The 23863-nt window shown below is 32.5% G+C and overlaps 1 protein-coding gene across 1 annotated transcript; it reads left to right on the top strand.

Moving 5' to 3' along the window:
- Positions 1-996: 996 nt before the first annotated feature.
- LOC109073450 (zinc finger RNA-binding protein-like) lies at positions 997-22198 on the top strand. Its single transcript, XM_042711665.1, has 19 exons — positions 997-1153; positions 1573-1813; positions 1900-2014; positions 3173-3388; positions 4376-4713; positions 6695-6877; positions 7013-7231; positions 9677-9826; positions 10098-10193; positions 11098-11267; positions 12093-12219; positions 12292-12482; positions 12567-12735; positions 14020-14167; positions 15795-15880; positions 17711-17806; positions 17897-18008; positions 21597-21694; positions 21777-22198. Exons 1-19 carry the CDS (start codon positions 1092-1094, stop codon positions 21948-21950), a joined length of 2991 nt encoding a protein of 996 aa, XP_042567599.1. The 5' UTR covers positions 997-1091; the 3' UTR covers positions 21951-22198.
- The last annotated feature ends 1665 nt before the right edge of the window (positions 22199-23863 follow it).

Below are 23863 nucleotides of genomic sequence, written 5' to 3'. Positions count from 1 at the left end.
TACAGTTCTCCATAATATGTTACATATTTTATATTTAAAATATTATTTTATATAGTAAAATATTTATTTATATACACACATATAAATACTACTGTTTATCCTAATTTTAGCTTTGTTATTACTTTGTCGATTACTAAATATTATAAACTTTTATTCTTAAATTCAATGAAAGTCTATTATCATCCAACCATTTTTTTTAAAGACCATGAGTTCAATTTCTACTGTATTCAGAAACTGTTTCAAATTATTCCCTGAACAATATAAATTTGTGTCATCAGCAACCAATACCATTTTTAATATTTTAGACGTTTTATAATATTATTTATAAAGCCTACAGTACAAACAATTTGGGGCCTAGCACCAAACCTTGTGGAACACCACAAGTGACATTCATTAGATCTGATGTATTATTATGTATTTGTACAAACTGATATCTCTCATTAAGGTATCTTTTTAACCATTACACCACATCTCTCCAGTTTCGTCACTAATAAGCCATAATCAAATGTGTCAAAAGCCTTTTTTTTTTTTTTTTTTTTTTTAACTAGGAACACCCCCACAATATATCAATTATTATCCATTGAAGTGGAAACCTCTACGACATTTCGACATCGAACATTTTCCAACAGAACTGCGCACTAATCAAAACAAATTTGCTTGACATTCAAAATATTGTCAGGGGCTTTTTGTAGTTATTGTATTTGTATTTATTTTAATATATTTATTTCTATATTATTTAAGCTGTCTTTGTTTTTTTCCATTTTGTATGGTGATTTATTTATCCATTTTGTACGTGTATTTTTAAGTAAATATTATGTGTATATTGGTCTTTTTATAAAAAGTTTAATAAAAAAAGACGTCTATCTCAACTTTTTATTTATTTATTATTATTATTATTATTATTATTATTTAAGAAAATCTACTCACCCTAAAACCGCTCCTGTTTATAGGTATACAGACATAACTGTATCATATAAATTCATCTTTACATCATAACGGTTTTATCTTTAGGCTCCGCGGGGGGCAGGTGACCGCTGACGTCACGGACACGTGTCGAACACGTGAGCGCCGCCGCTACCGAAGCTTCTACGATGGCGGCCAGTAATTATTATGGATTCACGCACGCAGCTGCCGCCGCCGGCCCGCAGTACAGGTACAAAACAAACACACACACACACACAAACTCTCACGAACACACTTCTTATTTACAACAGTCACAAAGCCACGACGGATATTTAAACGAGATGCTAACGACCAGTGCGCTAATATCTCATAGGCTGCTGTTGTTATGTGTTTATCGATGCTTGCATGCTGTTTTGATATCGTGAAAAGTGAAATATGCGTGTGCAAGTATAAATACCGTTCTTATGCACTCACAGTACCATGTTAATAAACATTAAGTACTATGCTTTTAGCATATAATTACATTGCACTGTAAAGAGTGTGCATAAGCTTACAAAAAGTACTATATTTTGGTGTTCTTTAAAGTGTGTACTCTTACAGTGGTATTTTGGAGCCTTGTAATGGTGCATATAAACCACATTCATTCTGAATCCTGAAATTCCCATCCAGCGCCCAGCCGCCTCCTGTTTATTCCCACCCAACCACTGGGAGCTATAACGTCCAGGCGGCCCCTGGAGTGGCTCATGCGGTGACGGCCTCGTACCCCACCGGCCCACTGGTAAGTCCAGCGGTCACCGCCCCCTACCCCACCTACCAGCCCCATCCTGCCCCCAACTACGGCTACCGTCAGCCCGAAACATCACCGCAGCTGGCGACCGCCCATCAGACCTACCAGGTGCTGACTGAACCGGTCAGTCTTCTCTTTGCATCATTCATATCAACGATCCCTCTCAAGTGGGCTCGTTTATTTATTCCCAAATCAATTTGGTCATACAGGAGAATTATAGCTACGGACGGCCGCCGCCGGTCAGCAGCTACGAGAACAAGCAGTACTTTCAAACGAGCATCGCACCTGCGCAGCAAACTGCAACTGAGGCCTACTTCCAGACAGGTGAATCTGATTCCTCTTTCAGTCTGACATAAACAATACACAAACAGATTGGGGCCTAGCACCAAACCTTGTGGAACACCACAAGTGACATCGAAGATGTTTTTAGAGAGAGAGAGTGCACATGAAAATAAAAACGGTCATGATTTACTCGTCCTCACCATTTTTGGGTGAACTATGCCTTTAAGTTTTTGCATGTTTTGTGAACATGTTTTCAATTTTTCCAGCAGATATATTGAGCTTTGGCACTCATGTGAGTGTGGTTTACAATTTTTGTTAGTAATTTTGTAAATAAATGTCAGTATTTGTAACCATAAAAGAAATATCATTTAGAAATATGATATAGTTTAATATTTTAATGTTGTATGTCATGCATTTTTATTTTTGTAAGAATATCAGTGAAATAAAATTATTATATTATAGAATTATATAAATATAAACATTGCATTTAATTATTGTAATTATAAATTTAACCAATGTTGTGATCATTGCAAAGAATTTAATGCTTTTGCATGCCGATGATTTTTTTGATCAAATTAATTTGGCAAGTTTGATTCATTTTCGAAAATCAGTTTTACATTAAAATTCTACATCAAAGGTTTATTGTGTTGCATTTTTGTTTAAATTAAAACGTTATACACAGTGTATCAGTGTAGTTTTGTTAACTAAAGCTATTAAAAATAGTCATTAATTGAAATGAAGCTAAAATTAAAAATAAATATAAGATATAAAATTGAAATGTAAAGAGGAAAAGATGAATTAAAAAAAAACAAAAAAAAACAAACAGATATTATAAGAATTACAAATACATTAGTACATAAAATTACTAAAACTGAAATCAAAATGAATACTATAGTAGTATATAAATAAGTGTTGTGTATATATAGGTTATTGTTCATTATGTTTTGTTACATTGGTGCATATAAATAAAAATAATAAAATATTTGTGTTATTTTGGTGAGAAACTGTATCAACCTTTACGTCTTGCATTAAACATTTTGAATGCATTTGACTCGATGACTGTTACAACCAGCCAATCGAACCTATTCCACAGCAATCATATATCGTCAGTATACTAAAAAGAAGAAAAATATCTAGCTGTACTGCTCAGATAAAGCTTCCAATTTTTAGGTTTAAACGAGAACATCTTTGCCTTTTCAGGGTTGAAAACTGGCTACAACACAACGAGCGCAGCGTACAGTCAGCCGCCTGTTCAAAGACAGGTCGCAGCTCTGAAGCCCCCTCCCGCTGCGAGCTCTGTGTCCTCGAGCTACACCATCTACCCAACATCTACCAGCGTACAGCAGACCCCAGCCCCCATATCCACTTACACCCCCAGTACTTCCTTCAGCTCCACAGCTGCTACGTCCTACTCCGGTACGACCGCGGCCCATTCAGAAGTTTGGGATCAGAACCAAATCTAATACTAACATCTATTTGATCAAAAATACAGGAAAAAATATAATATTGTGAAATATTATTATGATGTAAAATAACATTTTTCTATTTTAATATACATTAAAATCTAATTTATTCCTGTGATGCAAAGTATTTATAATTTAAAATAATATATTTATTTCCTGTGATGCAAAGTTGTATTTTCAGCATCATTCCTCCACTCTTCAGAGTCACATGATCTTCAGAAATCATTCTGATATACTGATTTATTATCAGTGTTGAAAATGTTTGTGCTGCTTAATATTTTTTTTGGAACCATTGATACTTTTTTCCAGGATTCTTTGATGAATAAAAGTTAAAAAGAAGAGCATTTATTTAAAATAGAAATCTTTTCTAACAATATACACTACCGTTCAAAAGTTTGGGGGAAATGTATCACAGTTTTCCAAAAAAGCAAGGATGTGTTAAATTAATAAAAGATATAAAAAATTCAAAAATTAATAAATAAAATAAATCCTGGTCTTTTTAACTTTTTATTTATCAAAGAATCCTGAAAAAAAAGTATCACAGTTTTCCAAAAAAATATTAAGCAGCACAACTGTTGCCAACATTGATAATTCTAATAATAAATCAGCGTATTATCATGATTTCTGAAGGATAATGTGACACTTTATACTGGAGTAATGATGATGGAAATTCAGCTTTGCATCACAGAGTATTTTTGATCAAATAAATGCAGCCTTGATAGAAACCATTATTTTATAATAACAAATATCAATATTAAAGATTACTTCTTCTCTACTTTATATCAAATCAAATAAATGCAGCCTTGATGAGCAAAATAGACTTATTTAAAAAAAACAATACAATTCTTACTGATCCCAAACTTCTTTTGAACGGAAGTGTATACGCCACAAATATTCACCAGCGTATCTTCTAACTGTGTTTCTTTCTTTGTTGCTTCAGTCGGTCTCAGCTATTCCAGCTATGAGTCTAGCGGTTACACATCTACGCCGTCATACTTCCAGCCGGCGCAGATGGCGCCTCCACAGATGCAGGTGCAACCTCAACCTCAGCCGCCCCTCCAGCAGCCGCCGCCACCGCAGCAGACGCAACAACTCCCAAAACAGCTCACCAGCTCCTCCTGGAGCAACACCGGGAGTGGCACAGTCACCACCCCCAACATCAGTGCATACAAGAAACCCATTTTCCACCAAAACAAAATCCAAAAACCCAAAGGGCTGCCCAAACAGCCACAGCTGCACTATTGCGATATCTGCAAGATAAGCTGTGCCGGTCCGCAGGTGAGCGTTTGCATGAACTCCACATTCAGTTTCCCCCTAAAATGAAATTTTCCTGATTATTTACTCACCTTCAGGTCATCCAAGTATAGGTCTTTCTTTCTTCAGCCGAAGAGAACTTAAGGTTTCATAGAAAAACTTTCCAGGATTTTTCTCATTTTAATGCAAGTTAATGGTGCTCACCGTACACCTTTTTTCCAATGGTCCAGAATATATGTGACCCTGGACCACAAAACCAGTCTTAAGTGTCAATTTTTCAAAATTGAGATTTATACATCACCTGAAAGCTGGATAAATAAAATATCCATTGATGTATGGTTTATTAGAATCGGACAATATTTGGTTGAAATACAACTATGTAAAAATCTGGAATCTGAGGGTGCAAAAAAATCTAAATATTGAGAAAATCATCTTTAAAGTTGTCCAAATGAATTCTTAGCAATGCATATTACTAATCAAAAATTAAGTTTTGATATATTTACAGTAGGAAATTTACAAAATATCTTCATGGAACATGATCTTTACTTAATATCCTAATGATTTTTGGCATAAAAGAAAATCTATAATTTTGACCCATACAATGTATTTTTGGCTATTGCTACAAATATACCCCAGAGACTTAAGACTGCTTTTGTGCTCCAGGGTCACATATGTGTGTCAGTTTATTGTTACCAATCTATTTGATCTATTTTCTTAAATTTCAATTCATATCTTTAAAGGCCAATTTCTTTTTCCTGTGCCTGTCTTACACTAAACGTAACAGTTTTATTCCTATCTGTATTCTGAAGATTTTTACTGAGGGGCAGTGTTGGGGTAACGTGTTAGAAGTAACGCAAGTTACATAATCAGATTACTTTTTTTCACGTAACTAGTAAAGTAAAGCATTACTTTTAAATGTACAGTGAAACATCTGAGCTACGCCTCTCCTATCCCGTGTTAAGAGAAATTAGGATTGAGGTGCAGAGAAAGAGGCACTTCCTCATTTGACTTGCGTAAAATTTATGTAAAAAATATAACTTAATGTTTATTTGTTAATAAAAAACAAATAAGCAAACCCATCCAAGGTGACAGAAAGTAACGCAAAAGTAGCGTAATGCATTACTTCACATAAAAGTAACCAAGTAATGTAATTAGTTACTTTTTTATGGAGTAATGCAATATTGTAATGCATTACTTTTAAAGGTAACTTTCCCCAACACGGCTGAGGGTTTCGTTCTTATATCATTCGCATTTTATTCCTGAAATATTTAAACATAACATTTTAGAAAACTTGGAATACAATTTATTTTTCAATTTTTATGCAGTTAATCCACTTGGGAAGTATGGTGATATCAAATAGGTCAGTTTTTACTCTATTTCGATCATTTTCGACGGTCCAAAATCCATATTTAGGCAGCTTCATAGTGATCCACACGACCCTAGTTTTTTTTTGTCAGTTCATGTTTAAGAATTGCTAACATTTCTGTATTACAAGTTTGCCAAACTGTTATGTTTAACAAAAATCAGGCGAATGATAAATGAACAAACCCCTCAGTGAAACTCTTAAGAATATAGTTGGGAATAAAACTGTAAAATTTATATAATTTTAAATATATAATATATAAAATAATCAGAAAATACTGTCATCAGCAAGAAATAAGGTCAATTTCACCATGTTTTTAGAAAAAAAAAAAAAAAAACACAGGCAAACAATATATGAACAAACCCCTCAGTAAAAATATTCAGATTATAGATGAGAATATAACTCTAAAAGTTGGAGTATGTAAGTTGTACCAAAGTTGAGAAACTCATTTTTAGAAGACGGACTTTAAAGATATGTGTTGTAATTGAAATCTAAAAATGCAAATAGTTAAAGTGCAATATAATAAAATAACAAGTATTTTAGATGTTTTCTTTCCACTTCTCAACTATGTGTTATGAAAAGCCACCTTAAAGTTTCCCACATTTAGTGGAAAGCAGTAGCAAACGTATTTCTCTCCTGCAGACGTATCGAGAACATCTGGAAGGACAGAAGCACAAGAAGAAAGAGGCGGCTCAGAAGAGCGGCAATCAGGTGACCAATGGACCTCGTGGGGTCCAGACGCAGCTGCGCTGTGAATTGTGCGACGTCTCATGCACCGGCGCCGATGCTTACGCGGCACACATCCGGGGATCCAAGCACCAGAAGGTTTGTTAAATGTCATAATGGTTAATTTGGCCATTTCAGTGCTCTTGGGCTTTTCAACATGTTTTGGTGTAGCAGCTTTTTTGTCACATTTGAATCTTTTCATTAAAATGCAACTGCTGTTAAACTTTCCCTCAGGTGGTGAAGTTGCACACTAAACTTGGCAAACCCATCCCTTCAACGGAGCCCGTTTTCGTGAGCTCTGCCCCTGTTGCTGTGACGATGACTACTAGCAAGACAGCGGCGAAAACCACTCCCACCCCTACATCGGTGGCGCAGAAGACGCTTGCGACAGCTCCTTCCAAACTCACGGCGTCTCTTGCGAAAAAACCCGCCACTGCTAAAGTTGCCATCCACAATCATTGAAAATATTGGTACTTTTCCTTATAAAATAAAATTATGAAAAAATATCACAAAAACAATATATTAAAATCAAATAATATCAAACTTTCAAAATTTAAAAAGTTATATTTCTGCGAATTATATCTATTTTGCAATTGCACAAGTACAATATATAAATAAGTTTTCCAAATTATTAAACTAAATTTGTTCACATTTGTGACATTTACATTGGAGTTTTATGTGAATTTATTAAAAAAATTTTATTTGCAGTTGCGACACTTTACATAACGATTTAGGACCTTTTTTTTCCGTAGTGAAACATTGAACGGAACGAATTTTCGAATGTTGGTGTAAATCATTCGGACTACTATCTGTTTTTTCAAAACATTCAATTTTACGAATGAGTAGTGCATAAATTTTTCGCATTCATGAGAATTTAAGCAGAGATTAAAATGATTTTTTTTTTTTACATAGATTTCGCAATTGCACAAGTTTGTAGTATAAAACAAGTTTTCTGAATGATTAAAATGATTTTGTTCGCACTTGCAATATTTACACTGGAGATTGTGCGAATTTATTATAAATTCGTTTGCTGTTGTGACATCGTTTTCCGTAAAGCGTGAGCAGAATTAATTTCTGTGTAAATCATTCGGACTACTATTTTGTTTTCAAAACAATTAATTTTACAAATGAGTAGTGCAAAAAAATTGTGCATTCAGGAGAATTTACGCAAGAGTGCTTTTTTTTAAATTTTTTTACATAGCTTTCGCAATTGCACAAGTTTGTAGTATAAAACAATTTTTCTGAATAATTAAAATGATTTTGTTCGCACTTGCAATATTTACACTGGAGATTGTGTGAATTTATAAATTTGTTTGCTGTTGTGACATCATTTTTCGTAAAGCGTGAGCAGAATTAATTTCTGTGTAAATCATTCGAACTACTATCTATTATCAAAACAATAAATTTTACGAATGAGTAGTGCAAAAAAATGTAGCATTCAGGAAAATTTACGCAAGAATGCTTTTTTTGAATTTTTTTTACATAGATTTCGCAATTGCACAAGTTTGTAGTATAGAACAAGTTTTCTGAATAATTAAAAGGAATTTGTTCACACTTGCGACATTTACACTGGAGATTGTGAATTTATTATAAATTCGTTTTCTATAAACGTTTGTTATAAACAGCGTTTTTTGTAAAGCGTGAGCAGAATTAATTTCTGTGTAAATCATTCGGACTACTATCTGTTTTCAAAACAATTAACTTTACGAATGACCTGCGCAGAAATGGTTCGCAATTACAAGAACTGACAATAATGGGATTGTCACAATTGCACAAGTATGTAGTATAAAACTACTGAATGATTAAATTATAAAAATTTGTTCGCATTTGCGACATTTACATCGGAGCTTATGTGAATGTTTTATAAATTCACGTGCAGTTGGGACAGATTACATAACGATGATTTTAGTAATTATTTAAGATTTTTTTATGTAAGAATGAATTACACAGAAATTCTGTCACATTTTCGATACATAAGTTTTACAGATAACTGATGAAATCGTACTAAACTTGTTCAACTTTCTGTGTAAATAATGCGTAAAACTATCCTTGTTACTTTTTTTGCGAATATAAGTTTGTGCAATCATGCAATTGCAACAATTTAAACAAAAATTGTTTTACGACTGATTTACATAAGAATTTTTCAAATTTTGTGCAAATTTATTTAAGAAATGTTGGTAAAACTTCACAGTAAGGTCACTTTTGTTAAATACATTATTTGGCATAAACTAACATTTTGTAATAAATGTATTAAGTTGTTTGTTTTATCATTAATGCATGTGAAAACATTCTATGCATTCTTTTATTAAGTTGTATTTTTAATAACTAACATTTAACAAAGATTAATAAATGTTTCACTCATCGTTGCATTAACTAATTTTAACAGATGTTAACAAAGTTTTATGAATGATTTACAATGACAGTTTATGTAAGAATGTTTATAAGGCCTGTTTCCACACGTCTCATAAATGAAGCACAATGTGTTTAAGCTTAGTTTTGGTCAGAAAAAATAGTCATAAATCCCTGAGGTTTCCAGTGTACAGCAAAGATTAGTTTTCTTCTGCATTTCATTTCACCTTCTTATCTTAATTTCACCAGCACTTACGCAATCAGTGGTCACACTGATCGCAAAAAAAATAGATGATATTTCCTCTTTAGTGTATCACTCACAAAACCCACATAATGCATCAACACAGAAGTCTTGCTCAGTCTTTTTGCTATAGATGTGATATTCATTCCAGATAATGTTGCTCAACAGTTTATGAGCTAATAGAAATAAAACAAAAAACAAACACAACATAAACAACATAAAAACATTGGTAGCAACATTACAAACAGAAAACCCACATAAAAAAAAAAAAATAAAAATTCAAAAATACTAATATCCATTTCTCTCCAGGCAGCAGAACATCCACATCCGCTCCGGTAAAGATGGAGGAGGCGAAGCCGTCTGTAGTGAAGACGGACGCTTTGAGTGAAGACGAGGATGGTGACGGTTCTGGAGCTCAAGGAGACATTCAGCCTGTGGGACACGATTATGTCGAAGAAGTGAGACCGTTCAGTCAAATTATTTCATTATTTGCATAATGCATTGAGTAAAACTTGAACAAAAACAGTGAATCTGTCTTTTTTTTTACCCAATGAATCAGTCAAATTGATTCACAAATCATATTTATTAGCAAATCAGGATTTCTTCTAGTAAATGTGTGACATTCAGGGATAATTGGGTATTTGTGATTCTGTTGAGGGATTAAAGTCTCTGAATTATGTGAAATGATTAAAGTCTCTGAATTATGTGAAATGTTTTTTCCCTGTACAGGTTCGAAATGACGACGGAAAGGTGATTCGCTTTCACTGTAAACTGTGTGAATGCAGCTTCAACGATCCCAACGCTAAAGACATGCAAATAATTTACATATAAACATACATCATTAAAATATAAGAAATCACACTTATAAATATTAATAATGACAATATTTATTTAATTTTTTAAATATATGTAAGTATATTTCTATATATTAATAATGATTAAATTTATCAAATAATAAAAGAAAATATATAAAAGTAAATTAACACATTGAAAAATTCAAAATATAATTCGTTTTTTATTTTATTTAAAACTTAATAGTCTCAAAAAGAAAAAAAAAATTTAAACACTAAATAAAACTAATTTCTTTCATGATATAATTTTTTATATCGTATAGCATTTTTGTATTTAAATATATGCATGTGTATTTTATTATATAATAAACTAAAGTATGCCTATTGTGGAATAAATATATTTTTTAATTTTCTTTATTTGTTTTAGATTATTTTCTCATTTTATTTAGAAATTGGACTCAAAGAAAAAAACTTAAGAATTATTTTATATTTTAACTATATCATTAAATAATTAATTTTATACTTGTATATTTTTGTATATTAATATAATTATTAAATTAAACAAATAATTATTTTGATAAGTTTAAATACTTAAAAAATTACTTGACCAATGAAATTGCTTAATATTACTTGGGTTTTCTCATTTTATTTAGCTTTTATTCGTTTATTTATTTTAATTTGATGAACTCAAAGAAAAACTTTAAGAGATTTTTTTGGCTTATAAAGTGATTTAACTGTTTGACAAAAAAATATTTAATTATCTTATTTTATTGTGAACTTCATGAAAGATCAGGTTATTCATAACAAATGAATTGTGAGTCTATAATCAGTGCAAAACAGCTTCACTTTATTGAAATGCTTCAAACACAAGACAGTCAAGCTAACATTATAAAACCGCTAGTAAAGACTGTAAATCCTGCTGGGCTGCAGTTATTGACAAGTTTTTTTTATCTAATTTTCAGAAAAAAGTGAATCCAGACCTTCCTGTGGAGATCAAGCCCAGTAATCGAGCGCGGAAACTTCTGGAAGTCAAACTGCGAAAGCAGAAGCAGAAATCTGGGATGAAGAGACAACATGAGGATGAACAGCGCTGGCACATAGAAATGAGGTCGTTATCAGCTTTCAATTTACTTTAACACCGAACTCTGTGAATATTTGAGATTTTCACAACTTTTAATGAATGTGCATCAAAAATTATTTAAGTCACTTTGAATATATTCATCTATATATATATATATATATATATATATATATATGTGTGTGTGTGTGTGTGTATATGCACAAAATCACATTTTCTTATTAAATTGAAATTTAGCAATCTATAATAATTTTTATTGTATTTTTACAAATATGTAATAATTATAAATATAGTAATTTTCACATCATTACAAAGTCTAAACGTATACAACATTTTTCATATAATTTAAATTTATCAGCGTAATAATTTAAGTGTTCATTTTTTGCAAATATTATATATAATATAGATTCATTTTTAATGTAATAAAATAAAATTATTTTTATTTTATTTTTTAGCAAATACTTTTTTTATAATTGTGTACAAAAACATGGTTTAAGTCACTGAATAATTAATTTTTTTTATATTAAAGAAAAATCTGAAAAAAAAAAAAAAAAATATATATATATATATATAGTCACTGAATAAATCATAATTTTTTATATTCAGGGAATATAAAACATGTGTATATGTGTGTGTATATACACAATTTTTTTTTTTCATATATTTACACACACAAACACAAGCATTTTTCATATGATGGTTATAGTTTGGCACTCTTGAAAAATTGAGTACATATTTTTCTAATATTGTATATAATAATTCTCATCATTTTGTTACACTGAATGAGGAGTGTGTGGGTTACAATGGCATTAATTGTAACTTGTAATAATCATATTTCCATGTGTCGTCCCGCAGGAGGTACGAGGAGGACATGTACTGGAGGAGAATGGAGGAGGAGCAGCTATACTGGGTGGAGATGAGGCACCGAATGGCCCCGCCCCCTCTCATGGGCCATCCCAGCATGCCCCTGCCGCCTCTTTCGGTAAATACACACGATGACATTTCAGACAAAAACTGACCATACAAAACTGACAATCCTCCCATTTGTCTGTAGCCCCTGCGACGGCCCGATTCGCCCGACGACCGCCACATCATGGCCAAACACTCGGCCATCTACCCCGTGGAGGAGGAGCTACAGGCCGTCCAGCGAATCGTGTCGCATTCTGAGCGTGCGCTCAAACTGGTGTCTGACTCGCTGCTGGAGAAGGAGGCGTGTCCCGCGGACGACGACGAGGCGGACAAACAGTAAGGACTCCTACTAGCTGGCTTTCTGTTCATGCTCTGGAACAGTAGAGGGAAGTGTAGACTCACATGCTTCCTCTTGGACAGGTCGGAGTCTCAGGCTCGTGTTCTCAAAGGAGTCATGCGTGTGGGAATCCTGGCTAAAGGTCTGCTCCTGCGCGGCGACCGCAACGTCCAGCTCATCCTGTTAGCGGCCAAGAAACCCACCGCCTCTCTATTGAGAACCATTGCGGAGCAACTGCCCAAACAACTAGCGGTAAGCTTGTGTTTTTTTGTAAGTTGCTATGCATGGAAAATAAATGTTTTTGTCGAAGGTGCTAAAACTTTATTAACTTCTGACCTGTCTTTGCACTTGTTCTGGCTGTTGTTGATGAGAAATCACATGGTCCCAGATGTCATGGCAAGATTTTATATAGCAACATGTAGCTGGGTGTGTGGTTTTACGTTTAAGCTTGGCTGTCTGGTGCGTGTATCTCACTAAGAAATGTCCAAGTCATATTTCACACCTGAATCAATTTTTTTTTTTTAATAATTTTTTTTTACATTTATAATATTTCAATATATTCCAATTTATTCAAACTTATTTATACTTAAAATTAAAATGTATTATATTTTGCATAAAGCAATTTTTTTTCTTTTTTATCTTTGACAATTTATCATCTGCTAATGTCATTACTGTAATGCTGAAAAAAAAAAAAAAAAACATTTGTTTTTATGAGGGTTTAAAAAAAAAAACTCATTACTGTAACATGCATAAAATTATATATATATAAAAAAATAATCACAGTTTAACAAAAAATAGTTTTCAATTAAATTATTATATTAAATAAGTTTTTCCAAAATTATTTTCCTGACAGTTAAACATATTTCCTAAAATCTCATTAATGCAGCACAAAACCTCATTAAATTGAGATTGTTGTGTATTGCGGTAATGACTCAATGCATGGGGAAAATGTGCTAAGTGTCATGAAAATAATGTCAGATCTTACAAAATATACTTTACTTGATGCAATCAGTAACAAACAGATTTCACATTGCAAGTAATGAGATTGACACGGTTGTGCATTGCGGTAATGACTACCTGAGTGAGGAAAATGTGCTAAATGTCATGAAAATTGTCAAATCTTAAAAATATGCATTGTTTACTTCATGCAAAATATATATATGTTTCCCCCCCTTTGATTTTTGGGATGAAATATGACCCAGACGTGTTTCTGGTTGTTTATTGTGTGATCCACCCATATATATATAATTCAAAATAACTGCAGATAAATGAGCTTTTGACTTTGCTCCTTCTGCTGCTGTTGTGGCCCATGTATCTTTAACTGATCTTTAGTTCCACTGCCTGGTTACGACACCTACAGAGAGAGACTGGGGCGTGAACTTCATTCACATATGCATTATATACCATTAACCCTTGCATTATCCAGCCATTTGAGTGTGGCAATTACCACTGGGATTATAAGGGACAAATTAAGGCCCCTGTATTGACCCCCGCCGTCTCCTCTGTAGTAATGCAAAGTGTCCTTTTAACCGGCAGACCTTTTCTGAAGATCAGTATGAGGTGCAGGTACACCCTGAGGAAGCCAACATCGTCATTTTTTCAAGCAAGGAACCAAAAATGCAGGTCACCATCTCTCTTACCTCGCCAGTGATGCGCGAAGACCCCGTCCCCAACATGGAGAAAGGTTAGAGAACCCGTGCTTTCCCTCAGCAGCACTATGTGTTCCCTTGGTTCACAAAAAATACGGATATTTCCATACAGAATTGAATTTTCCATCAGTGAATTGGCCTTCCTGTTCATTTCTTCCCCCCTCTTTCATTTTCTTTGTGTTTTTTTTTTCCTTTCTTTTGGTTCAGTCCATTATTTGCCCTTGTTCGGTTTAGCATTGCTTTTTGAAAGCGTTTTAAGGAATCACAAACAGGATCTCTGACCTTTCTTTACCACTGTGGCGCAAATATTGTACAAGTTGTGTTGTAAGATACATGAGCACTTCAGGATGAGAGAGATGTTTAGCTTTGACCACAGACTTATTTTTAGGCCAAGTTGTTCATGTACATATAAATGTGGTGGTGACTGATTTAAAGTCTTGGGAGTGACAATCGCATTTATTTTTGCACGTGTACAGAAAACAGTCGATCCTACATCACGCAAAATTGTGATTCTTGACATTTTCATGTTCAGAAACAGTTTCTAACGATTAACGGTGGCTAATATTGTTAGTAACAATTTATTATTAAATAAATATTATTAAAAATATTTGTCAATTAATTTTATTGTAATTATTAATTTTAAATATTAATTTAAATTTTATAAAATGTTATTTTTCATTTTTTATATTAATTTATTTAACTTTTATTATTTTTTAACAGTTAAAAAAAGCATTTCTCGCTATATTATAGTAAGTGTTGTTTATGCTTATTAAACTGCCGCTTGTAGTTATAAATTACATTGTCATAATTACGTTTCTGCATTCGCAACTAGTTGTTTTGGTTCATTTTTGTGTATGCTATGCAAATATTATGTCAATTTGCTTTTAAGTACCTGAATTGTTTAAAAATAAATTCTTGGTTAAAAAAAACAATTACTTGGTAAAAACAAGCTCTTTCTTAATATAGAAATTTAGTTGTAAAATACGTTTGTCACTCCTGTACATAATAAAACTATGCAGTCACTTTAATATTCTGGGTCTGACAATGTACGAATAGTTTCACAATAGTTTGCATGATAGCAGCAACATTTTGGTGTTTTGTGTCTGTAAATAAGACAAAACCTAAACTACAGTTTTATTATTATTTAACGTTGGAGAAAATTGATTTTATCACAATGTGGCCTAAAACAGTTTCGTCCTCTCATCCTGAAGTTTCTGAACTTCTGAAAGCTTCTGAAATTCCGACTTGTAACCTGAGGTCATTGTTTTTTAATTTTGTTAACGATATTCTCAATTCTATTTCTTTCAAACAACCAAAAACCCAAAGTGGTTCTCCACACTTGTCTTGTTTGGGTTTGTTAATCATGCATTAACAGACCGAAGCAATAATATTTTCCATTTTTGCATAACATTGCAACAGTTTTTTTAGGAACCTGGACGTGCGGAAAACCCCTCGTCTTGTGGCATTTCAGTGATGTCACTTTGTTTTGACGTGTGTTGTAATGATCACATTAACACAGCCTATTGCCACAAACCCCCTAAAAAAAAACTCTGTGTCATTTAATCAACAGTAATTTTATATCAACAAGATCTACTTACTTTTTCTTATGATTGCTAAATGATTAAATACAATTGACAACGTTTCCTACATGTGCCCTTGCAGCCTCAGAGAAAGACCCTCCGGATGTTCTCAGCAGGACCAAGTGCCTTGAGAATTTAGCGGCTCTGCGACATGCTAAATGGTTTCAGGTAAAAATAAAATTAAAAACGGCTTCGAAAGTTTACAATAGCTAATTTAGGATAGGTTTGAATTGTGGTTAATATTTTTGGCCAGTAGGCACGTTATCTGTAACCTTGTGAAAAGTGTCGGAGACGCTCCTTTGTAATTATATTTTGCTATGCTACAAGCAACTTATAATTTAACATAGTTTCATTGTTAAATTGTAACATTAGGCGTAACGTTAAAAAAAATCTTTCTGAAAAGTAGTAGCTATTCTATAAAGTTACTAGTGAAAAGTAGCTCGAATACAGTGAATTTTTTGAAGAAACGTTATTTAAACACTAAATTGACTTCGTTATCGTTATTTAGAAAGCGTAATTTAGCTACCGACATGCTATTCACTTTCGCTTAAATCCGAATCGTATTCTATGTAAGTGTCGCTTCTGTCAACGCAAGGTTGACTTCATTCATAGCCAAGTTTCTAAATGTGTCAGAACACAATTAGTAACGCAATACTAGCGCGTCTTATTTTCAGTATTGCCACAAGGGGCACTATAGTGATCGTTAGCATAGACTTTTCTTCTACAGTCAGTTTTCTCTTTCAGTACCAACCTTTGGAAAGGAATATCGCTGAGCAAGTCAGCTAAGTTGATGTTAGCATGTTAGCTAGCTAATTACTTGAATAATAAGTTGTAGTTAAGCATGTACAATGGAACTGTGTCTTCGCGTATTTCTGTGTGTTCGAGTATGCTTTTGGTCTTAGACTCGGTTGTTTAATTTTAGTAACATATTGGCATTTTCAGTTAGCATTTACGGTTTATATTAACTGTTGTTCGCAATTATTGTCACGTATTGATGAGTTTTATCCATAGGCTTATGCTAACAGTCTTCAGTCTTGCGTCATTATATTACAGTAAATTATAACTAGTGCTGGGCAACGATTAATCGCGATTAATCGCATCCAAAATAAAAGTTTTGTTTACATAGTATATGTGTGTACTGTGTATATTTATTATGTATTTATTATATTAATCGTTGCCAAGCACTAATTTTAACATATTTGAGTTAGACATGAATAAAAAATTATTTCTGAAAAATTAGTTGCTGCTTTTCAATCTACTAGCAAAGGTAGCTAAATATAGATACATTTATAAAGTATTATTTAAGCACAAAATTGACAAAGAAAAAATAGCTATTGGAAAACTTACAAAACTGTTTGAATTTGTATTGTATAAACTTGAATTATTGACAAGCGGCATTTATGTACAACTGAATATTATGTGGCATATTAACCTGAATATTAAACTTTTGAAATGTATTTAAAAATACGCAGTAAGTACTTTCTGTACGATCTGAATTTCTGCGTATTGAATTTTAGAATATTGAATTTCAGAACAAAAAATTTGCTGTTTGAAAACGCATCTTTAAAACTCTGCTATAAAAAAATTCAGGTTTTAAATTTCAAATGTTCAATATTCAAGTAAAAAAAAAAAAAAAATCAAATTAAGAACTATGTTAAATGCCACATAATATTCCGTTTCGATAAATGCCACTCGTCAATGCACAATAATTCAAAATTATACAATACAAATTCAAATAGTTTTGTCATATTATAAGCTCCATAGTTAACTAACTAAATATCTAAATAATTTGTAGTTAAACGTTAACAATGGAACTGTGCATTTGCGATACGAAGTCTGAGTGTTTCCGAACTTACGTAGAGTATCGTTTTGATCTTAGACTCAACCGTTGAATAATTTTAGTAGCATTATCATTTAGCATTTACATTTGTGTTGTTAACTGAATTGCTGGTGTTTTTGCAGCTGTGATTGTTGCGTATTAATGAGTTTCGTCCACAGGCTCGGGCGAACGGTCTTCAGTCGTGCGTCATCATTATTCGGGTTCTGCGGGATCTGTGTCAGCGCATACCTACCTGGGGCAAGATGCCTGACTGGGTCAGTTAGCTTTGTTTGCTAACAGTGTCTTTTGCTTTAGCCGGTCACATTCGTATTAACTAACCGGTTGTGTTTTCTTTCGCCAAAAAGGCCATGGAGCTGCTTGTGGAAAAAGCCATTAGCAGTGCATCAGGTCCACTCAGTCCTGCAGAAGCTCTACGGAGGGTCCTCGAATGCATCGCCACCGGGATTCTCCTGCCAGGTCTGACCAGTCTTAGTTTAATTTTTATATATATATATATATATATATAATTATATATATATATATATATATATATTATTATTATTAATATATATATATGTGTTATATATATATATATATATATATAAGTCTATATAATATATATATAATATATATATATATGTGTGTGTGTAGATATAATATATATTATATTCTATATATATATAGATATATAATATATATATATATGTATATATTGATTGTAGCTGTCAAAAGATTTAATCCACGATAAATCGCATCCAAAAATACAAGTTTTGGGTTTATAATAATGTGTGTGTATGTAGATATTTATATTATATATATAGATGTATATTATACTATAAATATAAAAAAAAAATAAAATCAATTTTTTTCCAATTAAAAAAAAAACAAAAAAAAAAAATAACCAAAAAATTTAATTAAAAAAAAAACGGTGGAAGCAAACACTATATTTTGGATGCATATCGCGATTATCTTTTGACAGCACTAATATTATATACTGTTATATATATATTTTATATATATTTTGTTTAACGTTTCTTTTTCTTTGCATAAATATATAATATCTATATATTGTCATTTAAGTTTTATAATTTTAGTACTTTTTAGTTTTTCTAAAAGATTAATCACTATGTAGTGGCCACGATTTAGCTTATTAATTGATTTTTTATTTAAGTTTTAAATAGTTTGTTTTGTTTACTTAATAAATATTGTTTGCCAAGTTTTTATTGTACATTTCTAATTATTACGTACATTTTATATATTATTTGTATGCCCACTTTTTCTAATTAACGTACGTTTATCTTTAATCTAAATTGTTGTTTTAGTTTAACCCCTCATGTGGTGTTCGGGTCAATTTGAGATTTTCTGTTTTTTCCGAAAATACTACTTAATATCGCTTTGGGACTGAAACTTAGTGACTTTTGTTGTCCAAAGGGTATAACTACATCCAAATTTTTTTTTGGAAATTTTCAATACTTTTTTGTGGGGTTTTTGTTACCTTGTTACAGTGCACTTGTGGTGTATAAATCACTCATTATACCATATTTTCACTATAAATCACTCATTATACCATATTTTCACCCAATCTTGTTCAATCTTTGGTCACTTGTTCCTTTCAAAACATCTGATTAATCGGAAGCCTCATTTATCTGACACTCATTTTTTGAGTAAAAAACAATAATTGAGTATGGAAATATAATATGAAAAAAATGGCGACTGTACATAGTCTCTAATGTTTCACAGGAATTTTGTTTTGAAACTTGTTTTGTAAAAAATATTTTCACCCTTGTGGTGTTTTCCCCGGTCAAAAATGACCGGCCTTATAGCTTATAAATCACTCATTATACCATATTTTCACCCAATCTTGGTTCATCTTTTGTCAACTTGTTCCCTTTCACTTAGGACTTTTATATTTCTGTTTTGCATCTGATTAATCGTGGGCCTCATTTATCTGATTAGGCATGGTCAAAAATGGTCACAATGCCGACCATTCAAAGTGAATGGGAGAGACTGAAATAACAGAACAATTTAGATTTCGGAGCCATGTTTTTATTTTTCATGTACACATGTGAGCATATGTCTTGCAAACATCGAGCCCTTGGACCTGTGCATTATCGCTTTATACACACGCTACCCATGACACACACATGTTTTTTTTTGATATTACACACATTTTTTCCACAGTAGAAAATTTTACCCTAGCATCTTACTTTATCCAGACATTACCACACACACACACACCACACACACACACACCACACAGCACACACAAACTTAAGAATCCCTTCTTTCAGTTCTTGTTTCATCACAGCTTCCAGACAAAATTTATGACATTTTGTGTTTGGAACTGTGAGGTTCTCACACGAACTACTATTTAAAATATACATCATGCGATAGCACAGGCATATATAGCCTCACCACCTTGCTTTCTTCAGCTTATCACTGGAAGACAGCTCCTCATCCGTAAATTGTTTAAGCTCCGTAGCCGATTCAGTTGTGCCTTCCTCTTCAGTCTTAACTGCAAGATGCTTTGCATTTCCCTCCTCCTCACTAGTTTCCTGAACAAAAATCTGATTTCTAACATCATTTTGCTTTGCCATTGTGCTAAATAATGACAAGGCACGGTGATGTGAGGCATTTATTATGCCTTTGTTTGATGTGCTTTGTTCATTTTGGTTCTAAACACATTTCCAAAACAAAAATGTCATAATATTTTGTCCTGGAAGCTGTCAAAGTTTGTGTGTGTGTGTGTGTTTTATTTCAGTTTTCAGTGATAAAGGTATATTAGATGTTAGGGTACTAATTTCTCTCTGTGGAAAAGAATTGTGTATACTTTTGTGTGTTTAAACATGTGTAGATAAATTATCGATACAGGGTCAAGGGCTCGATTTCGACATTTATGTGCATAATGGAAACATTTTTTTTCTGTTATTTTCAGTCTCTCCCATACTTTAGATTCGTCATAGTGATAATTTGGACAGCTTCATTGCAATGGAACCTGTTTTAGTTAACAATAACAAAAATCTGGGGTGGGTAGGATGCAATTTTTAATCATTTTTGACCGGAAACTTTATGTGCCATATTTTTTATCAGACTTAAAACAAAATCCTGTTTTTAAATATGATCAACAATACCAATTTTCTGTTATATTTCCAATTTATTTTTAAAAAAAATACAAAAAAAAGACTCAAAAAATGCCTATTCTCAAATAAATGAGGCCTATTCTTCAGATCATTTATAGTACTCTAAAGAGTACAAGTAAAAAAGAATGAATCCAAGTGAAAATTGAAATTTATAGTTGCCTTGGGCAACTAACCCACATGAAAGCTAAAAAATATTTCTAACAGTTGAATACCTACAACATTTATGACACTTTTTTTTTTTTTTTTTTTTCATTGTTCTAAGCTTCAATTTATTTTTTAATAGTTTTAGTTAATTTTAGAATAACAGGGCAACATTTTCGAATGGGATAAGACGAAGCAGATTTGATATGTTTCAGCTTTTGTTTTAGTTAACAATAACAATCTGTCACTTCATCTATTTTTATCTTTATTTTTTAATAGTTTTAGTTAAAGGAATAAAAAAAAATTGAAATATTTACTTTTCAACTAACAAAAAAAAAATAATTTTATAAAATTAAAATAAAAAGATATATTTTTGTCACTTCATTATTTTTTGTTTTTCTAAATATTTTATTTAGGTTTAATTTATTATTGTTTCACTTTTACTTTTAGTTCTTAAACTTATTTTATTTCAGTTAGTTGACTTATTTTGTTTTTATACAATTTTTAGTTTTTAAACTCAATTTTCACTTACGTTTTATATGTAAAACAAATACTATTCATAAAAATCACATAACAAATAAAAAACAAAATAAATTAATAACAAAATAATAATTTTATATCACTTAACAAATACGATTTTTAATAGTTTTAGATTTAGTTAATAACAAGATGCAGTAGTTGCCTTCTAACTATTAAAATACATCACAAAAGCATCTTTGGCAAAACGTTTTGTAGCCCGTGTGCACTTACATTTATATGATTGAACCGTGTGTCCACCCCTCAGATGGTCCAGGTCTTCTTGACCCGTGTGAGAAAGGTCAAACTGACGCTCTGGGAAACATGTTGAAACAAGCTCGGGAGGACGTGACCGCTAGTGCTCAGGTACTAAACGAGGCTCGACTAGCCAACATTTCCATTTGCGTGATCCATGCTCTTCTGAAAGCGACGTGTCCTTGTTTTTCAGCACACGCTACGACTCCTAGCCTTCCGTCAGATCCATAACGTCCTCGGCATGGGCTCACTGACGGTCTCAAAGGCCGGAGTCCGAAACCGCAAGAGACGACACGACGGCAGCGACTCCGGCGAGGGAGAAGCCGACAGAAAGAAGGATAAAAAAGACGATTCTCACGACCCTTGAGACGTCTGCCTAATCTACACAAGCTGTCATGTCTTCAGAAATGTATAAATATCACTCAAAGAGGAAAAAATACAGCACTCGATGGTTCCGTTTTCCAAAAGCACTATAGATGGAAAAAACTTAGTCGTTCTCCTTTTATAAAGCAGTGTGTCTCTCTATTACATCTGAGCTGAAAATAGGCAGTCGCTTCTCTTTTTCAGCGTATCAGATGATGACTGAACGTCGCTGCACATATAATAATACAGTTACATCACATTAGCTCTGTTAGGCACTTTGACACATTAACGGCACTTAATTAAAAGCTTTAATTATCCTGACACAGGCCAGTCTTTTTTATGTTTACATCATATATATATATATATATATATATATATATATATATAGATATATATATATATATATATATATAAATATAATATATTCTTTTTTTTTACACAGTGGGGCCCAAAACTCATGGAAATAAATTTGTAAATAAATAAATTAATATGAAAATAAATTTGTTTTATTTTTTTGGAAAATGTCAAATGAACATTAAAACATTAAAATTAATAAGAAATATTTAGATTTTTTAATTTCTAATGAAATTAAGTTAATTTATTGACACTGAATAAATAAACAGATGGTCATTGCTCTCAAATTGTTTTGGAGAAGATTTAATTTTTAACTTTTTTTTTTTTAATTTAATTTTTTTTTATGGAAAAATGAAAAGTATCAGATTTTGGATCCCACTGTATAAAACACAAAATATTTAGATAAATTTATAAATATGAATACTATTCTATATAATATTATTATGATGTATTATATAATATTATGTATGCAAAATTAGTTTCTCTCTCTCTCTCTTTAAGTTTTTAAAATAAGTAGTTATTAGTATTGACTAATAAGCTGTTAAAAGCGACACGGTTCAGCTTTGTGTGGTTGTTTATTAACCCAACACTGGATTTATACACTTTTAGGCGTCAGATCTGTAACTGAGGAAGAAAAGAAATAAAAAAATAGACTTCTCTGCTATCATTATTTTTATTTGCATACTGAATAATCGCTCATTTGAGGGTGAGAAGCTGGCGTTTCGACAGGGTATGGAGCCATTCTCTTTAGTGAACGACGCGAACACACAAGATAAAGTCTGTGGTTCTTCACACGTGCCTGCGGTAAAGATTTAAAGTACTTGAAACGTGAACGAGGAGGTGAATTTACGGTTCTTCATGTTGCAATATAATGTAATGTAATACCTCTTTATTCTTACAGTTTTATATAAAAGAGTCAAATCTAACGAGAGATGCACAGTTTGCTAGAAAGATTGCTGTTAGTATATTGAATTGATTATTCATCTATCGCCTGGGTTTGCGTTCTGCCACCTGTTTTTATGTATAATGCAATCATTTCCCGGTGTTTTAAAATGTTCCTGCTGAGTGTTTGTTCTCGTTTTGTAGGACTGTGAATATGACATGAAACATTTGAATAGGTAGCTGGTGATTTTTTTTGTTTTTTTTCTCAGTAGGAATATAGTGATGGTTTTATAACCGGGGTACTCAATGCTGCTTCAGGACCCAGACGCGGTTAAATCTGGACCGACGGAAAAAAAAAACAAACATTTGCTAAATTAATAACCCCAAATTAATTTTCAATGGGTGTGAGCAATTGATATAGCGTTGAGGTGTCTGGTTTGGCTGCTCAATCTATGTCCAATCACAGAGTTGTAACAGCGTTCGGCTTATAGCATACGGCCCGCCACTACGTCACTACCCCTCGCCATCGCTAACTCAAGGGGTAGCCAGATTTATCTACCGATTCACAATCTTCGGGCCCCCGGGGCAGGCGCAACAGGCATTCCTAACCATTGCGAGCACAGGTGCAAATATCGATAACTGCCATTTTTTGTTTTTGCAGACTGAAAGTGAAAATGGCTC

Source organism: Cyprinus carpio, chromosome A22 (genome assembly GCF_018340385.1).
Source record: "Cyprinus carpio isolate SPL01 chromosome A22, ASM1834038v1, whole genome shotgun sequence".
In the NCBI taxonomy this organism is placed as follows: domain Eukaryota; kingdom Metazoa; phylum Chordata; class Actinopteri; order Cypriniformes; family Cyprinidae; genus Cyprinus; species Cyprinus carpio.
This window is presented reverse-complemented; position numbering and strand designations above follow the sequence as displayed.

Bases quoted from the DNA above. Each gene is read 5' to 3' on its own strand.
- LOC109073450 (XM_042711665.1), top strand. From the start codon at position 1,092: ATGGCGGCCAGTAATTATTATGGATTCACGCACGCAGCTGCCGCCGCC. The intron at 4,714-6,694 runs GTGAGCGTTTGC...TCTCTCCTGCAG, and splicing joins TAAGCTGTGCCGGTCCGCAG to ACGTATCGAGAACATCTGGA. The intron at 18,009-21,596 runs GTCTGACCAGTC...TCCACCCCTCAG, and splicing joins CACCGGGATTCTCCTGCCAG to ATGGTCCAGGTCTTCTTGAC.